Here is a 20,548-nt window from a genome sequence, read left to right as displayed (position 1 = left end):
TTTGGCACACATGTATATATTTATTTAATGAGGTACTTTTGTTTTTTTCAATAGTTTGCTATCTTGATGCACAATATTAACATTAAAACTTTTAGAGAGCATTTTTAGGAATATTTGCATTGAATTTGCAGTGGTGTTAATCACAGCGCCAGATGCTTGCAGACTTAATCATTTAATTAGCTTTAAATTTCAAACATTTTGACGTTATTCTGTCCTATGACATGTTGAAATATAGATTGAACTTTTTGTGACTGTTTATTGGACTGTTGTACGTTAACACTGTGCAATAGTTAACATTAGTTAGTTTAACTTAACTCGCTATGAAAGCTTTCAATAACCTTAGGTGATGTTCATTTCTTAGTTAATGTTAAAATCGTAATCACAATCTGATTACAAATCCTTATCATTTTATTAATTTGAGTTAGTACCTAATAAAATTTAAGTTTAAAAAAAAATTATATTAACAAAGCAACTAATACATCTGTTTTTTTTTGTTAATTTTAATCAATTAACTAGCATTTACTAATGTAATTTAAAATACTTTTGCAATTTAATTGGGTTGAAACATAAGCATCTAGTTGTTATACCTTTTTGCAGCTTAGGTCAATATCGTGATAATACCACATGTCCTGAAAAAGCTTCAGCAATTAATCGCTATGAGAAAATGTATTATTAATAATCTGTTAATAATAATCTGTTAATAATAATACTGTTATATTACTGAATGACTGTTGTATTACTGAATGACATATGTTTTGAGTTTCTTTCAATGGTGATGTTGCTTAGCAATTGTTGAGCACTCACGGGCAGATTATTGTGATTGGTCAAACATTTCAAGCTCCGCCCCTTAAATTTAAAGCGAACAAGCACAAAAAATATAACATGTATTTAACTATTTTTACCATAAAAACTACTCTTTTATTTTTTTTGTATACATTTTATAAGTAAATTTTTGCAGCTGAATACAGTTAAACCATAAAGCACCATTTAATTCAGTTATATATTTGCTCTATTTACTCAACTGTATCAATGTTAGCTATTTGTTTATTATATTTTATGCAGATGCACTTCCTCCAAAATCACCTCAATCTTTATAAAATAATCAGTTCTTTCAAAATAGATCTATTCAAACAGTTTGGGACTCTAAATACAATATATATTGCAAAAGAACTCAATATTGCAATGCAACGCCAGTTTTGTCCGAACATCCTGTAGCGCTGTGACATTAGATAACACCAGGTGGAATCCTTTTGTCATCCATTTTAACAGGAAGCAGAAGTAAGAAAGTAGGAACAGAAAAGCTTAAAGAAGAAGGAAAAGTCACTCTTGGTGGGTAAAAGGGAAAATGTTTTATAATATGTCTTGTATGCTTATGTTGTTTTCGGGAATGTTATTTTCAGAGGTAACGGAACGGAAACATTATAAATAAAAAATACAGCGATTTCAATACCGATGGTGGCGAACGCAATTGTTGAACTGCTTTTCATTAGAATACGAAATAGTCACACTATATCAATGATCTCTCACGTACTCCACAATTCTACTTGTGCTATTTCGATCCTTTCACTCATCGTGCGCTGATATCTTAAACCACCTTAAAACTACATGCACTTTGACTTGCATTTCTGCTGAAAGACAGAACCAGTACTTTATGCTCCTTACAATAGTATTTAACCTAAACAGTACATTTTTACAAGATAGTTTATCCCATTTTATAAAAAGCTAAACAGAAGCGGAAGTCAAACTCTATGCGGAAGAGCAGATGTTGATTCCTCACGGTGTATTTTTAGCTGCTTATGACTTTCTAAGGGTTTCTTCTGTCCAGTGTTCTTTATTAACCCTTGTGTGTGTGTTGTATAATTTGACTATCCTTCTGTTATGTTCAGGGCCATTTTTGCCCCATTGACTTCTATTATAATTACATTTTTTGATTGTCAAGCTATTACACCAAATAATCATGCTTTCTTGATTGTAGCTAGTTTTCCATGTTGGGAATTGGTCAATTTTTTTTATTTTTGCTGTTGATCATAAGGTGGCACCAATAGCACTTTGGATAGGCCTGTGCAAAAACATTTCTGGCTTTTATATGGAATTCTGTGGATGTTCTGAGAGCTGAGCTGTTTGTTTTGATTTTCTCATACACTTACTAGACACTAGATATGTCTAATACATGTGCAAAGGTCTCTCTTACACTCGGGAACACACAGTACTCCATGCACTGCAACTGATAATCAACAGTAAAAAGTACAAATTGGACCTCTTACCAACAGGAAAAACCACCAGTATTGTTGAGTTTCCCAACACATTTTACCAAAATATGTGTCAAAGTAAGATTTGTCACCAAAAAGTATTCCATTTGCTGAAAAATAGGAAGTAGTGGCCAAATTTAGCCTCAAAATCACCAATGAAAACATCACCAACAGCACACAATGGTTATATCAGAGGAAGCCCAATGGGATGCTACTTATATATTTGGCGATAGTATATTTGTGGCAATAGTCAACAAACTGTATCCATCAAAATGATTGATTTTCTTTTTAGGCCAAAAATCATTAGAATATTTAGTGAAGATCGTATTCCAATGACAACATTTGTTAAATGTACTACGTTAAATAAATAAATATAAAAAAAAAAACTCTATTTAATAATAATATGCATAGCCAGCTGTTCATTTAGATGTCTTTAAAGGTGATTTTTTTTTTAAGATTCCAGGGGCCTGTACCATGATTCACATCATGAAACATGTTTCAGTTTAATTTGCACCAATTCTTTGTTTCGGGTGCAATGAGTGAAGCTCAGGTCTTTTATACTGTATGGCTGACCTGCTCCAGGGCAGGTTATTTTCTGATTTGGTGCTCACTAACCGAGATTCCACAAGTCATCTGTAAGCAAAATGACACATCTCTGATGCAATAAAGACACTCATGGTCATTATAGTAAAACGCATATCAAAATCGTCTTATTTTAATGAAGAATTGTCTAATTAAATTTTTTATATGACTATTTTAGCTGTAATCCATTACACATAACCTATTTTAGTTTAATAATGGGTCTTTTTGTTTAATTACATATACATTTACAAAGATCATTTGTTAATCAAGAGATAGAAAAGATTATATATGAGCTTAGTGGGGAGTTAACCTCATCATAAAGCAATGTTATATAGCATTACTTTTTGTCTAGTTTATTTGAAAGAGAACCGATAACACCAGTTCCGTTTCTAGGCACGGCTGTTTCGCGCAAGGAAACGGGAGTGCGCATCACATCAGCTGTGCGCACAAGTGATCATCCTCTCATTCGGTATTCAACTGCTTTCTATTGCTGCTGCAAACATAATTAGTTTTGTCAGTTGTGCTGCTTCTCGATTCTAAGATCACATTTGCATGCATATTCGGCCATCTTTATTGTCGTACCCTGATTTTAAGAAAACTACAATTTAAAAATGATTTTCAACCAGCCAAACTGGCTAGTGGCTGTGTCTGTCTAACCCGCCACAGGGGAAATCTACCCGCATTTGGCGAGTGTTAATGTTAAGCCCTGTGTGTGTGTGTGTGTATATATATATATATATATATATATATATATATATATATATATATATATATATATATATATATATATATATATATATATATATATATATATATATATATATTTCATACATATATATGTTTTCTATTATTGGTTGAGCTACATTTCACCTGCTGTCACATGCATTCTGATTGCTTAAGCTAGCAGCAGTAGCAGGCCAATATTAGTGCAACTGAAAAAGAGGATGCCTCGTCCTCTTATAAGTCCAACATCTGGCAACATTTTGGTTTTTCAGTCACTGAAGAGGACGGTAACAAGAAAACAGACAAAACACAAACTGTGTGAAAACACTGTAAATATTGCTGCCATACAAAGCTGCGAAGACAACGGATATGATGTGCTATTTAAGCCGTCACCACCGCACCACAGTGCAATCAAGTGTCTTACTTAAGTGCCAAAGCTGAAGAAATTTTTTCCCCCAATTTGTGTTTAACGGAGAGAAGATTTTCAACACTTTTGTAAACATAATAGTTTTATTAACTCATTTCTAATAACTGATTTATTTTATCTTTGTCATGATGAATAATATTTGACTAGATATTCTTCAAGACACTTCTATACAGCTTAAAGTGACATTTAAAGGCTTAATTAGGTTAAAGGCAGGGTAGGGTAATTAGGCAAGTTACTGTATAATGATGGTTGGTTCTGTAAACTATCAAAAAAAACATTTAGCTTAGAGGCTAATAATATTGTCCTTAAAATGGTGTTTAAAAAAATTTATAACTGCTTTTATTTAAGCTGAAATAAAACAAATAAGACTTTCTCCAGAAGAAAAAATATTATCAAACATGTTGTGAAAATTCCCTTGCCCTGTTACATATAAATTGGGAAATATTTAAAAAAGAAAAAAAAAATTCAAAGGGGGGCTAATAATTCTGACTTCAACTGTAAATACTTTATATATATATATATATATATATATATATATATATATATATATATATATATATATATATATATATATATATAATATTATATATATAAAATAAACTATACAAATCAACTATACTTAAAAAAAGCTTTTTTAGTTTTTGTTTTTCTCCCTCATGGTCAGCTCTTTTCATCTTTCTGTGTAAATATTTTTAAATTCTCCTGTTTTTTTATCTTTGGTTATTAATTACCCTGACTCTCTCAAGAGAAGTCAATCACAGTATCTTCACATTTCGAGGACTGTGATTGGCCATTTGCTAATGATATCCCGCCTTCATCTGCATGCGCTCATAAACTCAAAATCAAAGTCTGAGTTATCAAAGAGAGGTCATGATCAGCATCATGGTACCAAAAAAGCCTGATTGCACTGCTTTGGATTTTTCTACTCAAAACTAATCCTATAATCCTGGGTTTGTTCAACCAGCATAATGGTACAGGCCCCTGATCCCAGAGTTGTATCTCAGGCAAATACTGTCATCCTAACACAGCACGCATCAAAGAAAATCTTATTTACTAATCTCATTAAAAAAATGTAAAAAAAATGACACTTATGACTTACGGCACAGGTGTCAAATCCAGTTCCTGGAGTGCCATGGCTCTGCACAGTTTAGCTGCAACCCTGCTTCAAAACACTAAAGCTGCGGTCGCACTGGGCTTTTCCTCCCATACACTTCCATTCATACGCATGCGAATGCATCCGACCGGAAACGCAGGCTCAAGTGTCAAGTTTCGCAGGTTGCTGTGGTGCAAAGTTCAAGCTTGGTGAACTCTGACCTGCGAAATGGCATCACTAGACTGCGTGAGACCAATCGAGGATCAAAACATGACCTTTCTGGACAGAAATTTTAAATATGAAGCAATCGCTCGCTTTTTAAATGTCTAATCATCTTGTTTAATCCCGCCCCTTTTCGCAGAGCCGTACGACAGAATTTGACAAACTCAAACTCTAGTGTGACCGCAGCTTTATTTGTAGGTTTCAAACAAGCCTGAAAGACTAAATTAGTCTGATCAGGTGTGTTTAATTAGGATTCAAGTTAAACTGTGCAAAACTACGGCCCTCCAGGAACTGGATTTAATACCTGTTACTTATGATTTTGAGGTCAATAGTCACGAATGAGAAGTTTGTATTAGGAAAAGTTCATAGGAGTTGATAAATAGCATTGTGTAACAATTCCAACTGTCAATGGCTCATTAATTAACTCATTAATTAATAGAATAGATCACACACTATTACATGTTAGGATTTGGTGGAAAAATAAATACCCAACATAAATAATTTAGTGAAAATTAATTTTGATTCCTATACTTTTTTCTTTATTGTTGACCATTGCGGCATTGGCACTAAATGTTTACTGCTAGTTGTTTTACTTTGCATTATATATTTCACAATGATGCAACTAAAATGATGATCTGCCTACTCTAAGTTTGCTTGTATTTAAAAACAGACAAAACTGGGCATTTATACAGGGCAGTCATATTAAAATAATAATTATTAAAAAGTTACAGTTCTCTCATGACCAGTGCCTTTTGCTTTTATTTTATTTAATTTTTTTGTTTATCACAAAGCAGAATGCATGTTTTCCAATTTAATGAAATTACATTATTTTTCAGATGAGGATGAATATCTCTGTACTGTTGGTGCTTCTGCCAGTTGGTAAGAGGCTTCTTGTGATTTGTATCTTGTCCATTCTATCTTTTTTTTTTTTTTTTTTACTTTAATCATGAGTTACACTTGTTGTAAATCAACGTATTACTTTTGTAAAAGCCAGTTATGCATAATTCATTTGTGATAATAATTTAGTTATAAAGGTTAAAACATGGTGGAAATTGATATTTAAATATAATAAGAATTCATAGTGATATTCATAATTTAATAATTAATACAATTAAAAAACTTTTACTTTGATATTTTGGTTTCCGACAGTAAAATGTCATGAGGTCATTCAGTCAGTCAGACTGCAGTTATGGACGTTGGAAGCAACACAGTTTTTGACCAAGCTATTTCGAGTCTATTGTACCTTTAGTATTTTTGTTTTGCATATTTTCAGTAAACCTTTTTTAAAAAAAGATTTAGTCTTACGATTTTTAAAAACTTGCTGTTGGACTAACTTCAAAATGTGGAACATAAGGATGTGCACGAAAGGTGTGCAACTCGCTAAGAACATTGGAAATCAATGGAATCTCCTTGAATTGCATTATATCACCGCTCGACGAACTGAACAACAAACTGATAATTCTTTATGTTACACTTGTTGCAAATCAACTTATTACTTCATCCTTATTGTTGTCTTTAATAGCTGTGGAGACAGTGACTCATTTTCATAGCCTAGAGACATTTCAGGCACATTTCAGAACGCACAAACGACATGGCAAGAGCACAACACTTACTAGTCAAAGAATGTTTAGTAACACTTTACAACAACAGTACATGAATAATGATGTTTTAATATGCAAACTAAACATTACTTTATTATAAACTAATGTTGAATTAAGGCATGCGCTAATCATGAACTAACTTTTATTACATGAGGTCATGTGTGAATAATTGCTGCCTTAATCACTTGTTAGTACATTATTGTTAAATAATATTAACAAGTTTAAGCTAAATGCAACCAACATGAACTCATGAGCTGTTAATGTATAATTGTATCATGACTTTACTTGGAAGGGCACATCATCATTAAAGGTGCAGTAGGTGTTCTGCCTAAATGTTAACCGGTTACCATAATATGTTTGAAACACAATCCCTTCCCTGCCGTCCAAAGCCACGCCTCCTGAAATCACGAATGCGCACATTAAAGATGACAGAGACCCACTAGATCAGGGGTGTCATACTTAATTCCTGGAGGGCCGAAGCCCTGCACAGTTTAGTTTCAACCCTGCTCCAACACACTTACCTGTAGGTTTCAAACAAGCCTGAAGGACTCAATTAGTTTGATCAGGTGTGTTTAATTAGGGTTGGAAATAAACTGTGCAGAGCTGCGGCCATTTTGGAACTGAGTTTGACACCTGTGGTCTAGATCATGTCGTTCGCCAATTAGAAAGCTTTTATAGTACTTTATAATACTACTTCAATTCTGAACGATTCTCTCACTTTCTCCTAAAGCGACTACTGTATGCCTATAGTGATTGGCTGGTGGGCTGCAGGAATTACACTTATTACTCTTGTGTGTCAGGTTGTCATTGTTCAAAAATTACCCAATGTGAATATAAAACCAAGTTCAGCTCAGTAAAGCAGGCTAGGTGGAATAGAGCTAGTTACTGATGTTTTGTTGTTAAACTAAATAGAAATCTACATTATCGATGTAAAAGGAACTTATGAAACTAAAAATAGTCACATCAATCTTTCACCATGCAGGAGATTTCAGTGGCTAAACAACACTTTGGTGCATATAACCCATTTGTAACAACCCAATCTACATCAGCTTTGTTTGACTAAAATGTTTTTTTAAACAGAACATTACCTGTCTAAGAGAAATACTTCAGCGATGGTGTCATCCTTCCTCCAGCGTGCAAAAGTAACTCCAATATTGATTCTAGATTTTAAAGTTTTGATTCAGCATTTTTTTTACCACCGTCACTCGTGTCCCTGGACCGCAGCACACGAGCATCGGTGGATCTGCATGAGCAGAGGTTTGCAGTTGTACAAAATCTACTTTTGTTGACAGACAGTTTGGGCTACTTTTCAGAATTATGAGAATTATTGGCTTGACAATATTTTTTTATTGGATGAATTTTTTTTTTGTTTTAAGCCTTACCCGGAATAAAAAAACACAATCATTTAGATCATTCATTTAGTAATTGGAATGTCAAGAGACTTTCAACCAGCACACAACAAAAAAGGTTTCTGAAGGCAATCACCAACTGCACCTTTAACTACTAACGTTAATTAATTCAGGAGCTCATGTGTTTGAACTGTTGTTATTCAGTGTGGTACATAAGAGTTCATGGGTAGTTGAGAATGATGATGTACCCCTCCAAGTAGCCTAGTCACGATATAATTATTCATAAGTATAAACTAGTGTGGTAAAAATACGTTATTTAACAAACAATTATGTACTAACATGTAAATAAGGTAGCTATTCACACATGAATTGTGGCTGTAAGTTAGTTCATGATCAGCGCATCATCATTAATTCATAATAAAGTAATGCTTAGTTTACTAACACATCACCGTGTACTGTTTTTGTAAAGTGTTACCGAATGTTATGATGACTTTTCATTTATTTAATAACGCGATGTATTAATGAGTCTGGTATCAAAATCTCTTCACTAAGCGATAAAATATATAGTTTTAATTCCGTGGGTGATATTTTAATCAAACGTGCGTATAAGTCACATTCAAGAAAAGTTTACTTACAGATTAGGTTGTCAGAAAATAAGCAAAACAAACCGCCATCCGAGAAGTTATGAAATGACGCATTTTGGCTCTTCCGCTGCGTTCAAGAAATCTTTGACGCCAGACGCATTCAAGTCCCTTTTGTCAACACACGATGGCGCTTTTTAATAAACAAGGCTACAATAAAACAGCAGTGTTTACTGAACTCTGCTTATAGAAAACGAAGACAAATTCGCTTCAATTGTTTGTTTTCAATAGTTGATTTTGCTTCCATGATATCTGAATAAATAGTTAATGATAAGATGATATAATTATCTAAGCCTAATTTGTTTATTTACGGTTGTGTAAAAAATGAACTATACAGTTTAACAAAATGACTTTTTTTATTTTTAAAGGGTGATGTATGAGGAATAATTAATAGAAAAAAAGTTTTAAAAATCACAGACAAGGCATTAAAATGTTTTTTTTTTGTTTGTTTTTTGTTTTTTGTAACAATTTACAACACAAATCCAGACAACATATCACTTTAAACTATTTTTAAAAGTTATTAAAAATCACCTTTTCGCACTTTTCAAGGTTAAAAGTTGTCAGAAGAAAGATCAAGATCCCATAATACAATTGAAACGCACAAATAAACAGGGAAAAAAAACATGAGTCACGAATAAGGAAAGATTTGCTATGGATATTTTTACAGTGTAGACCTAAATATGTTTTGAAGTTCAGTTTTGTCCTACTATCACAGAATGAATAATGATTAAATGCTAATTTCTTCTCCAGGGATTGTTGGAGCTGATTCATATGGAGTTTCAGTGATGGAGGGAGATCCAGTCACTCTACCCACCAATGTTACAAAAACCCAACAGGAAGATGTTAAATATTATTTCAACAACACTCTTATCGCTCAACTCACTGGAGATCTCAGTTTTGCTTGCACTGATGTGCAGTGTAATAAAGTGAATGAGAGATTCAGAGGCCGACTGAAGCTAGACTATGAAACTGGAACTCTGACCATCATGAACACCACAAGCACAGACTCTGGAGATTATCATCAAGAGATCATCGGCAGCGGCACCATCCATGAAAATATCTTCAATGTTTCTGTCCATAGTGAGTCACTTTTTAATCACATCCCAGTGTATTGCTGATATCTGATTTCTTTTTGCCTGCTTTCTCATTATGCAGATCTTTTATGAACTTTTCCTGTGTGTAGATTTTTTTTTTCTCTAGAATGATTTCAAATTGATTAGCCTATTTGGTGTCTTTAACCTCATGATTGATGAAAACAAACAACATTAAAGTGCAAGCTGGGTACCAAATATACTAAATAAAGTTACATAGACAATGTAACTTTTTAGACAGTTGTTGTCACAAGACCATGCATGGAGCTTTCTTTCCAAAATGACCGTAAATCATCTGTTGGTTTGTGTTTCAGATGTTTCTGCTACTAAAAGAGATGTAGTCAAGAAAATGTCAGAGAAGGAGGGAGAATCTGTCACTTCAGATTCTGGTAATAAATTAATAATGCAATCAATAATTTTATTACTTTGATGGCTTGTTGTTATCTTGTTATTGATACATTCTATCTTTATCAGTTTCAGTTCTGTCTTTAGGTGCTGTAGCCGGAATGTCTTGTTGTTATTGCTGCTGTTGCTGGTGGGATTTACTATCACAGGTGCCAAACAACAGTTTTAACATGATGAAAATATAAAGTTTGTAGTGCACAAAAATAATGTTCAAATGTAACATTGTTCATTTTGTTGTAATTAACCGATGTAATGTTCTTTTTGTTCAAACAGACATCAGCAGAGTGTAGAGGTAAGCACTGAACCAGCTCACCTGGGGTAAATCAGTAAATCAGTGTTAATTTTGTGGTTTGAAAATGAATCATTACTTAGAAATAACAATGACAACTCACTCATAATGAGTTTAGAAATGTACATTTACTTGATCGTTTGTACTCTGATCTCCCATGTCCAATGTAGACACAGAGTAACAAATAAAGTTGTTAATTCATTTTACTGAAAGTAATTTTTTAGCAAGAGGTCAGTTTGAGAGGTTTTTCAGAGAGAGATCATTTTTAAGAAACAGGGGTTTGAACTTAAATTTGTGAAAGAAGAGCAAAAACAAGAAACTTTATTATAAAGCATATTGTCTAACTTTTATTTTCTGAATATTTATGTTTTAAAAACATAATAAATACATTTTACTTGATAATCATGATACTTTTTACAGTACAGTCTTGCTAATATTATATCTGGATCATAAAAACTGCAGTTCGTTACCCCTATAAATAATTTTTTGGGGGGGCAGGCGGGATTATACAATAATATATCATATGGATTATACAATGTGTGATGTATAATCCATATTTTCTGGATTATAGATCACACATTTGGATCTCAACTCTCAAACCAATATTACACTCTCAAAAATAAAATTACGAGAGCTGTCACAGGGGTGGTACCTTTTCTTGTACCTTTATTTCTGAGAGTGTACTTAAAGTAGCAATATCTTTTCCAGAAAATATGGTATATACTGATAATTTACTTTGCCAGTAATGTTGGATTAATTAATTTAATTTTATAACATTTTTACCACCTTTCAAATAAGTTTATGGGTGATGCAATAGGAGTTATGTGTGTGTGTCTACATATGTATACATAACATAAATAAATGACAAACAACAAAAAATAATTTGACTTCTAGTTGATCATTTGGTATCAGAAGTGGCCTACAGTATATAAAAGGCAAATGCCTCTAGATTACGCTTATTTTACCTAAATAAAATTTGACCATGCCTTGATTTTTAATTATTTAATTAGGACAGTAAAGTCTGACTTTGCTTAGACAAAAGTCTAAGACAGAAATAATGTCCAGTCTAGAATATAAAGTGATGCAGTGGAAACAGAATGAATATTGTGTATGACTCCCTTGAGCTTGGAGGACTACATCCATACATCTCTACAATGACTCAAATAATGTATTAATAAAGTCATCTGGAATGGCAAAGAAAGCATTTTTGCAGGACTCCTGGAGCTCATAAGAAGTGGATTCAACTTCAATGCCTCCTCCTTCATCTTACCCCAGACATGCTTACTAATGTTCATTACTGTTGACTGGGCTGGCCAATGCTGGAGCACCGTTACTTTCTTTGCTTTCAGGAACTTTGATGTGGTTGCTAAAGTAGGAGTGGCGCTAACCTGCTGAAGAATTTACCCTCTCCTGTGGTTTGTAATGTAATGGGCAGCACAAGTGTCTTGATACCTTAGGCTGTTGATGTTGCCATCCACTCTGCAGATCTTCTGCACACCCCCACACTGAATGAACCCCAAATTATGATTTTTCCTTCACCAAACTTGACTGATTTCTGTGAGAATCTTGGGTCCATGCTAGTTCCAGTAGGTCTTCTGCAGTATTTGTGATGATTGGGATGCAGCTCAACAGATGATTCATAGCAAACATCTGCCACTTTTCCAAATGATCAACTAGAAGTCGACTTATTATTATTTTTTGCTTTTACAACTGACATAGACAACAAGACTTTTATCAGGTAGTGTATTGGCATTCAAACCAGCTCTATTATTGTAGTAACCAACATTAGTGTAATGCATGTCATCAAGCTGAAGCAAAGTTTAGGACATTGTGTAAATGTTTAAGATATTAAAACTTTTTCTTTTACTTTATGAATGTGTTTTCTTACAGGCAAGTGGTGCAGAACTTTCTACTCTGAATACGACTCCATTACCAAGATAAATCCAATATAAAAGAAAGAAAGAAAGAAAAAAGACAGAAAGAAAATAAAAGGAGAGAAGAAGTCATCATCAGTAGATTGAGAGTTAGTTATAGTAAACTAAATACTGTAAGACTCTTTTCCCCTGTTTCAAATGAGGTTTAAGGCTAGCCAAGATGAAATTGCATGTTTGAGTTGTATCAACTCAAAGTAACTTGCGGTGAGATGTCTTAAAGTACATCAGTGTCATTTTTTGTCTCCAGGTGCACACCAGTAATATATTTTTCTAAGGCCATTTTTATAAATGTGGCTTAAATAGCCACATTTTTAGGTTGAGATAGGCCTAGTCCTGGCTTAATCTAAGCCCTGTTTGTGAAACTGGGCGTTAAGTACTAAAGATCCCAACTGGATTATGAGATGAAACACTTCTTTATAGCATTTGAGAAATACAGTTAAAGTCAGAATTATTAGCCCTCCTGAATTATTAGTCCCCCAAATACCCCCCCCCCCCCATTAGATTATAGATGTTAAAATTGTTAATAATAATGTAGAGCTTAAATTATAAATGAAATATTATTAAAAAAAATTATAATATTAAAAAAAATCAAGCCAAAATAAAACAAATACTTTTTCTAGAAGAACAAAAATATTATATGAAATACTGTGAAAAATTATTGCTGTGTTAAAAAAAAATATTTGGGAAATATTTTAAAAATAAATAAAAATAATAGAGGGCTAATAATTTTGACTTCAGCTGTACAATAGTTAGAATATCAGCTACGGGAAATAGGCATAGGAGATTATAGACTAAAATTATGTAAATTAATGTATATAAAGGAAGTGGAAGTCAAGAAAGATCATTTGTATTTCGTTCTTTAAGGATTTAAAGGACAAATATATAAATATATAACTTAATAAATAAGAACGAAGCTTAAGTGAAAACAGCAGATGGCAGTAATGCAACTTATGAAAGCCATAGACCTAAAAAGAAGAAAAGTTGCGTTTTCGTAACCGCTTATACGTCATCGGGTGGGCGTGGGCTATATGTGAATTTGCATAGGTCACGGATCATGTGAAGATTGTGAAAACGGCAGTTTGATTCAGATACCGGTACGTAAATCGCAGGGGTTTCGTGTCCAATGCCTTTTATATGCAGTACAAAATAGCTGTCCTGAACGCAGGTGTTTAATGTGAAGTCAGTGTATGTTAAATTAAACAAATTAACTTAAGATACCTCTCAGATTACATTAATACTGTTAGAATTTAAGATACCTGTCCCAATCCCAGGGCTTTTGTGTCAAATACTTTATGTATCATATACAGTAACATCAGATACCTGTCCTGATACCAGGTGTTTCCATGTATGATCACTTTTATATACAGTAACATCAGATACCTGTCCTGATCTCAGTTGCTTTGTGTATGATGATTTTAAATAAAAATAGAAAATAAATATAATGTGACGCAAGGGGGGATAAGGCTTTTTTGTTGGTAGCCAGACCAATACAATAACTGGCACACTGCAGCCAAATTAACATAACCTATTGCAATTAGAGCTCGACTACGCCACCCAGTACATTACCTGGGGCACAAAACACAGGTTCGTATCTCTGACAAAAAGGGAATGAGACGTGGATGTAGAAAAATAGAGTTCCTTTTATTACAATGCACTTCTCATTGGACCACAAATATTAAAATGACGGGCACATGTGCTTAAAAAAGGCACCAGAAGGCGATTACAAAATACAAAAAAAAAAAAAAAAAAATCCTCATCCAACCGCAGGAGCTGGGGCTTACCAAAGTCAGGCAGGCTAGGCACTGGGCCCGAGAATGACCCACAAATTCACACGTGCACACTTTTAGATTCCAAAAACACCACAGTGAACGTCAATGCACACAAGTGAGCAAAAGACTGATTCATAGAAAAAGAGCCACGCCACACAGCAGCCCGACTGCCGGTACTTGACACCCCCAGCTCCTAGGGAAAGAAGAAACCACAATTAGAAAAGAGATAAAACATTTTAAGAAAAACAATATTAAATGGGCTCACAGGGGTATCACAAACAGACTACTTGAGCAGCTACCAGCCGCCCAGGGGCACGGAGGTGACAGACCCCAGCTAAAAATCCCAAACAGTATGTAGTAAAAGTTAAAGCACAAGGTCACAATATTGGAACAGGACAACGCACCAGAATGCAGGTATAGAAGCAAAGCAAAACAGTCAGTTAGACAACACTTATTTTAGGTATTCCCATTTTTGTAAATATGGAAAAAAACAAAAATCCAAACATATGCAAACAAAAAAAAACACTGATACAAAAGTACCAAAAATAAATAAACGACCAAACAAAAAAGCAAAACAAAAAGCAAAGCAAAAGAAAAGAAACAAAGCAGAATTAACAGAAACAAAACAGAATCAACAGAAACAAAACAGCAGCATCCAGCAGGTGTCAAGAGCAGGGGTCCGTTCTTCGTACGTGGATTACTCAGTTAGCTGGATTTGGATATTGACGATTTGACACGATCCAGGATCGTTTCGTTCTTCAAAGCTGATCCGAGAGTTGTTGTCATAGCAACAGTTCTGCTAGGTCAAACCTGATCGGGAGCAGGTTCAATTCATATAAACAGGATTAGATCGGCTCAGTTCAAGCAAAGACAATACAGAAAGTATGCTCCGAATTCTGATATTTTCTTACAGTAGTAGTTATATACACTTGGGAAAATTGTACATATTTTTTAACTATATATATATATATATATATATATATATATATATATATATATATATATATATATATATATATATATAAAGTTATAGTCATTAATAAAATAAATAAAGTTATACATATTATTAAAACGTATGCAATCTGCACCCTCGAAATGAAAGTACAAAGACTTTCACCTGGTGCAAAGAGAAAACTTATTGATATGAACTTTTTAGATCGCTTTAGTACAAATAGTGTATAATAGAAATGCACTATATGTGACTTTTTTTTAAAAGCAATAATACATTTATGCAGTCATAAACATGTTTTGATAGTTAATATGACGGTGATTTGATGCTTCACAAAAGTTGCAGACACCTTTACCAATATGAAAATGTTTTTGGAAACAACCAGTTATTCTTTACACCGATTAAAAACGGCTACTATTATAAAGAAAATCTTTTCTAAACGTAGAACTAAATACATTTATTTGCATTGAAATACATGATGAATACTCTTGTCTTGACAAATGAAAGTTTAAGCCTGCAGCTCACAACAAATGTGGAAGGTTATTGCGTGTCATATTTAACAAGCCGTTTACTGCTAATTTGATGTAATTTTGCTCACATGGATAATTGAATATTAATCAGATGATGTCATTACGCTGCTGTGCCGTCAGCCAATCGTTGCATTGCTGATCATGATTTCGAGGATCGATAGATCTGTCCTTCACAACACACGCAGCGATCTCAGATCAGTTCATCCAGACATTCTAATCTGATTCGCGAACTTGTTTGAAGAACCAAATTAGCGAGAGATCAGTTATCAAGATTAAAAGATCCAGGATCTGCCAAATCATCTTAGATCATTTAAGCGAGGTACGAAGAACGGACCCCAGGAGGAGACGCTCAATCCACAGTGCAATCTATGACGAAAGAGCACAATCAACCGACATACCTTCCAAATACAGGGACTTACCAAAACCATTATTATTTGGTTTAAAATGGAATTACAAAAGCCCAGAGACAGTAAAACAGAGTAAAACGAGATCAGCTGTTTTAGCTAATGAAATCTTTCAAATATAACTTAACATTATACAAACGAAAAAAAAAAACCTGTATGATTGTTTTTCCTTCGTTATCCACCGCGGTAGGTTCCATAATCATCCTGTTTGAAAATGGCCGCGCTAAAAAAGAACCTGTACTGCGCATGATCGGTGATCTCAGTAGCTGCGTCCCAAATGGCACACTATACACTATGCACTCATGCACTATGTACTTATGCACTTACACACTCAACAGGATAGTACATGTATGTAGTGTTGTCCCAAATGGCACACTAATGTTTTTTTACTAAGCGGAAATTCAAACCGTTTCACTGATGACGTTTGACGGTTGCCAAATCAGTGAAATAAACAACCGAATTATCAAGTAATACCTGCCGTGAGTATTGCCGCATTAACCATCGGGAGGCGCTATAATCACTCTCATAGTAGAACTTTGCTTTTACCATCCAAAATAAATAAAGTTATCCAACATGTGCGTCCGATAGCTCCGCCCCTTCCGCTACGTAAGCAAACCTGCGGTCGTTGAGTGCGTGAAGTGTCCATAGCTGTGTCCCAAATGGCACACTATACACTATGCACTCATGCACTATGTACTTATGCACTTACACACTCAACAGGATAGTATATGTATGTAGTGCTGTCCCAAATGGCACACTAATGTTTTTTTACTAAGCGGAAATTCAAACCGTTTCCCTGATGACGTTTGACTGTTGCCAAATCAGTGAAATAAACGACCGAATTATCAAGTAATACCTGCCGTGAGTATTGCCGCATTTACCATCAGGAGGCGCTATAATCACTCTAGTAGGAGAATTTTGCTTTCACTATCCAAAATAAATAAAGTTATTCAACATGTGCGTCCGATCGCTCCGCCCCTTCCGCTACGTAAGCAAACCTGCGGTCGTTGAGTGCGTGAAGTGTACATCATACCACACTTCATTTTAGCGGCTGAATGAGTGCATCATCCGGGTAATTAAAGTGCACTTATTATTTTGAGAGTTTTCAATGTGAACACACTACTTACACTATTTATACTACAAAATGGCGTAAAATAGTGCATAAGTATGCGATTTGGGACGCAGCTCATCATTCCACACTTCATTTAACCGGCTGAATGAGTGCATCATCCGGGTAATTAAAGTGCACTTAATGTTTTTAGAGTTTTCAGTGTGAACACACTACTTACACTATTTATACTACAAAATGGCGAAGAATAGTGCATAAGTATGCGATTTGGGACGCAGCTAGTATTGTTTTTATTTATTTTTTTTAATGGGGAGTTTCCCAAACACCGACCGAGCCACGCCCATTTTACGTCGTTGGCAGTTCTCAGTCGCACATGCGCGTTCAGAGTGATGTAATCTTAACCGCACATCCGCAATCAGACATCACACAGCTGCACGTGCGTACGCGGAAATGCTTTCGTTCTCTAAAAAAGAACCAGTATACTGTACTGCGCATGATCGTGTACGCTCACTCGTCTCGTACTTACTAAATGTGTTTTTAATTGTTTGGTGAATGTCATTAAACACGATCGTGATATGTGTCCGATATATCCTGCACACAGGCTCCTCGATGTCATCCATGTTTTTTGAGATAAAGTAAACAGTTTAGCGACCGCTTGCTTGTTGACAGTAAATTATCTGTGGGCAATCGTTGTGGGACAATCGAGGACGCTCGTTCATTTTCGTCTGCGATCACTACTTCAAAATGCAAGATCAGGATGTTGACTGACATAGTAAGCTCATTTGTTATTTATTTGTCTTAACAGTGTTCTGTTACCTCAACAGCATCACCTCTTTATCATACGGACTGGACAAGTCCAGACATGCCCGTAACGACCATTCTGTAATTCAGTCGGAAATATTATTTTTCTTTGATTAACGTTTCATATTGAGGTGTTAAAATTGTGAAGTGCAACCAAATGTTTAAAATTCTGTTTCAACTACGTCACAATTCAGCACATGAGCTTACAGTATGTTATTGACAGATCTGATGATTGGCGTTTTCTTGAGAGATCTGTTACTTGTTCTTATTTAACTTTGTTTTGTATGAAGGCCTGAATGACATTGATGTGAGGAACAATGGTTTAATTTTTAAAAGAGATGTTATTGTTTATGATCATTCTTGAATTTGCACCTGTGATTCTTTTATCTTAAAAATCTTTAATTTGGGAGGGGGGGACCCTAGAATTAAGGTAAAGTTGGTTTTATATTCACACATTCATTCAGTGACAACTTGTGTGACACACTCTCTTTATTATACCACGGCACTTTGAATATTCGGTCTGGGACTTGAACACAACATTAACACCGTTTATTTGACTGTAAACAATATTGCACTTTGATAGTCATTGGCTGCTAATATGATTTCAATATTTAGAGTTTGCAAATACTACTTTTATGAAATTATATTAATAAAAAGAAAGTCTGAATGTGCAAATATAAAACCAGCTTTACATCTATATCCTATTGCAGGTCTGTAGCCCAGGTAGTTTAGTGGCAAAGTTAGTTTTACACCCCTATTGTTCTATGTGGACAACTGGATAAGACAATATATTTCAAGGTTTCCTTCTATTTGTTGGGACATTGTGAAATTTAGAGTACATTTGGACAGCAAATATGATGACTTAACTGCAAATTGTTTACTCATTTTACTTCCATCTTCATTCTTCATCCACAAAATGCAAAATATTGAAAACAGCTCAAAATTGTGCTTAAAAAAAGAGTTTACCACCTATGTAGACGCTTAAAAAATTATGAAGTGTGAGAAGGCTAAACAATTGTATGATTAATTTCTAGAATATGGTTTTATTTAACCTCTTACAGAGTGTGTTTGATGTCTGCACGGTATGTTCTGTTTTTATTAAGTTATTTTGTACATTATATTTTTATTAATTAATTAATTTATTTATTGTCTAATTTTATAGATTTGTATTTAATTTACTGTATATCTGACATGTCATAGTTTGAAGATTATGTTTGGATTGAGTTTGGCCTAAATTGTTAAAGGCAAAAAAAACAAAAACACCCCCATTGTTCTTGATGCGTGCACTAGAAGGAGTCTGCACAGTATTAAGACAGTTTTCACACATTTAATGGTCATCAGCATCTTAATTTACATTGTGTAAGAAAAAATAGAAGAGAACGTCTTGAAGAAAAAATAAGTTTTATTCCAGAAAAGTAGTGTCAAAGTGGAGACAACACTTCGGATTCATCGGAGTTGGAACTGAATCCCGATCATCCTCAGTTTAAACATCTTATACTGTTTCTTCCCGCTTAACATGTTAATAAGCTTTCACTTCAAATGTAAATTAAGAATAGCAATCCCAGACCTTTCGGTATACCCGCTTAACATGTTAATAAGCTTTTGCTTTGAATGTAAATTGAGAACAACAATACAAGTGATACTCTTCCGTTCCCAGACCTTGAGTAGACTTTCAGGTGAGAATACCAACTGTTATGATAAATGAGTTCAGATAAAAATTCCTTTTGGTCAGCAGATGGTTCTTGATGGCTCGCTGCCGCTCCCATGCTATAAGTAAATTATCATTCTAAAGACATTATTTAAATGCTTAAATGATTTACTTGAGGAACTCTCCTCTCTGTGATAATTAAGCTCTTTGTTAAGAAAGGAGCATGGAAGACTTGTGAAATAAAGTAGAAGTTGGGTCGAGGCAGACTTAGTTTCTTACAGTTGTCAAAGTATCAAGTCCGGTACCAATTGGTACTTTTATCTTAATGTTGTTCCCATGCTCAACAGTAATGACTGTAATTGGCAGTAAAGTTCATTAATTTGTTACTGTTCACCAAGTATAAACCTGGATACATGGAAACTACAGGGTTTCAAAGTTGTGTCATTCAGCTGCTCTTTGAGCTGACATTAGAGTGATCCGCTTATTGATCCTACATGGCTTTGAAATGCTCCAGTGAAGAGTGCTGAGTGGTGACCCTCACTCACTATCAGGGGCGTAGCAGGTGAACCAAGAGCATAGAACTAGGGCTGTGTGATTTGGGAGTAAATATCTAATTACGATTTTATTGATATTTCGATTTGATCTGCAATTTAATTTTGTAGTTCAATAATAAAGCTTAAGCTCAATAATCTAAATTGTAGCTTCTTACTGCTAAAATGCAGTGAGTGTTAGTTAAAAAAGGAACCTAACTAACTCCTACAATTATTCAAAC

At 34.3% G+C, this 20,548-nt stretch overlaps 1 protein-coding gene and 1 long non-coding RNA gene across 4 annotated transcripts in view; one reads left to right on the top strand and one right to left on the bottom strand.

Annotated features, from left to right (window-relative positions):
• The window catches only part of LOC147838372 (uncharacterized), a 280,547-nt gene that overhangs the window by 16,498 nt on the left and 243,501 nt on the right, over window positions 1–20,548 (bottom strand). The window lies entirely within an intron of this gene.
• The window catches only part of si:ch1073-188e1.1, a 75,089-nt gene that overhangs the window by 34,148 nt on the left and 20,393 nt on the right, over window positions 1–20,548 (top strand). For 2 of the 3 annotated variants that reach the window (XM_087303473.1, XM_087303474.1), the window contains 6 exons: window positions 1,270–1,329; window positions 6,133–6,175; window positions 9,638–9,967; window positions 10,293–10,367; window positions 10,453–10,532; window positions 10,657–10,675. In XM_087303473.1, coding sequence (XP_087159599.1) covers window positions 6,133–6,175; window positions 9,638–9,967; window positions 10,293–10,367; window positions 10,453–10,532; window positions 10,657–10,675 — 547 coding nt within the window. In that variant the 5' untranslated portion in view covers window positions 1,270–1,329. Of the gene's footprint in view, window positions 1–1,269; window positions 1,330–6,132; window positions 6,176–9,637; window positions 9,968–10,292; window positions 10,368–10,452; window positions 10,533–10,656; window positions 10,676–17,744; window positions 18,100–20,548 lie in introns of those variants that run through there. The other variant, XM_087303475.1, reaches the window with a different exon arrangement.

This window comes from Danio rerio, chromosome 22 (genome assembly GCF_052040795.2).
Source record: "Danio rerio strain M-AB ecotype USA chromosome 22, GRCz13ab, whole genome shotgun sequence".
Taxonomy (NCBI): Eukaryota; Metazoa; Chordata; class Actinopteri; order Cypriniformes; family Danionidae; genus Danio; species Danio rerio.
Note: the sequence above shows the minus strand (reverse complement) of the source record. Positions and strands in the feature narration are given on the sequence as shown.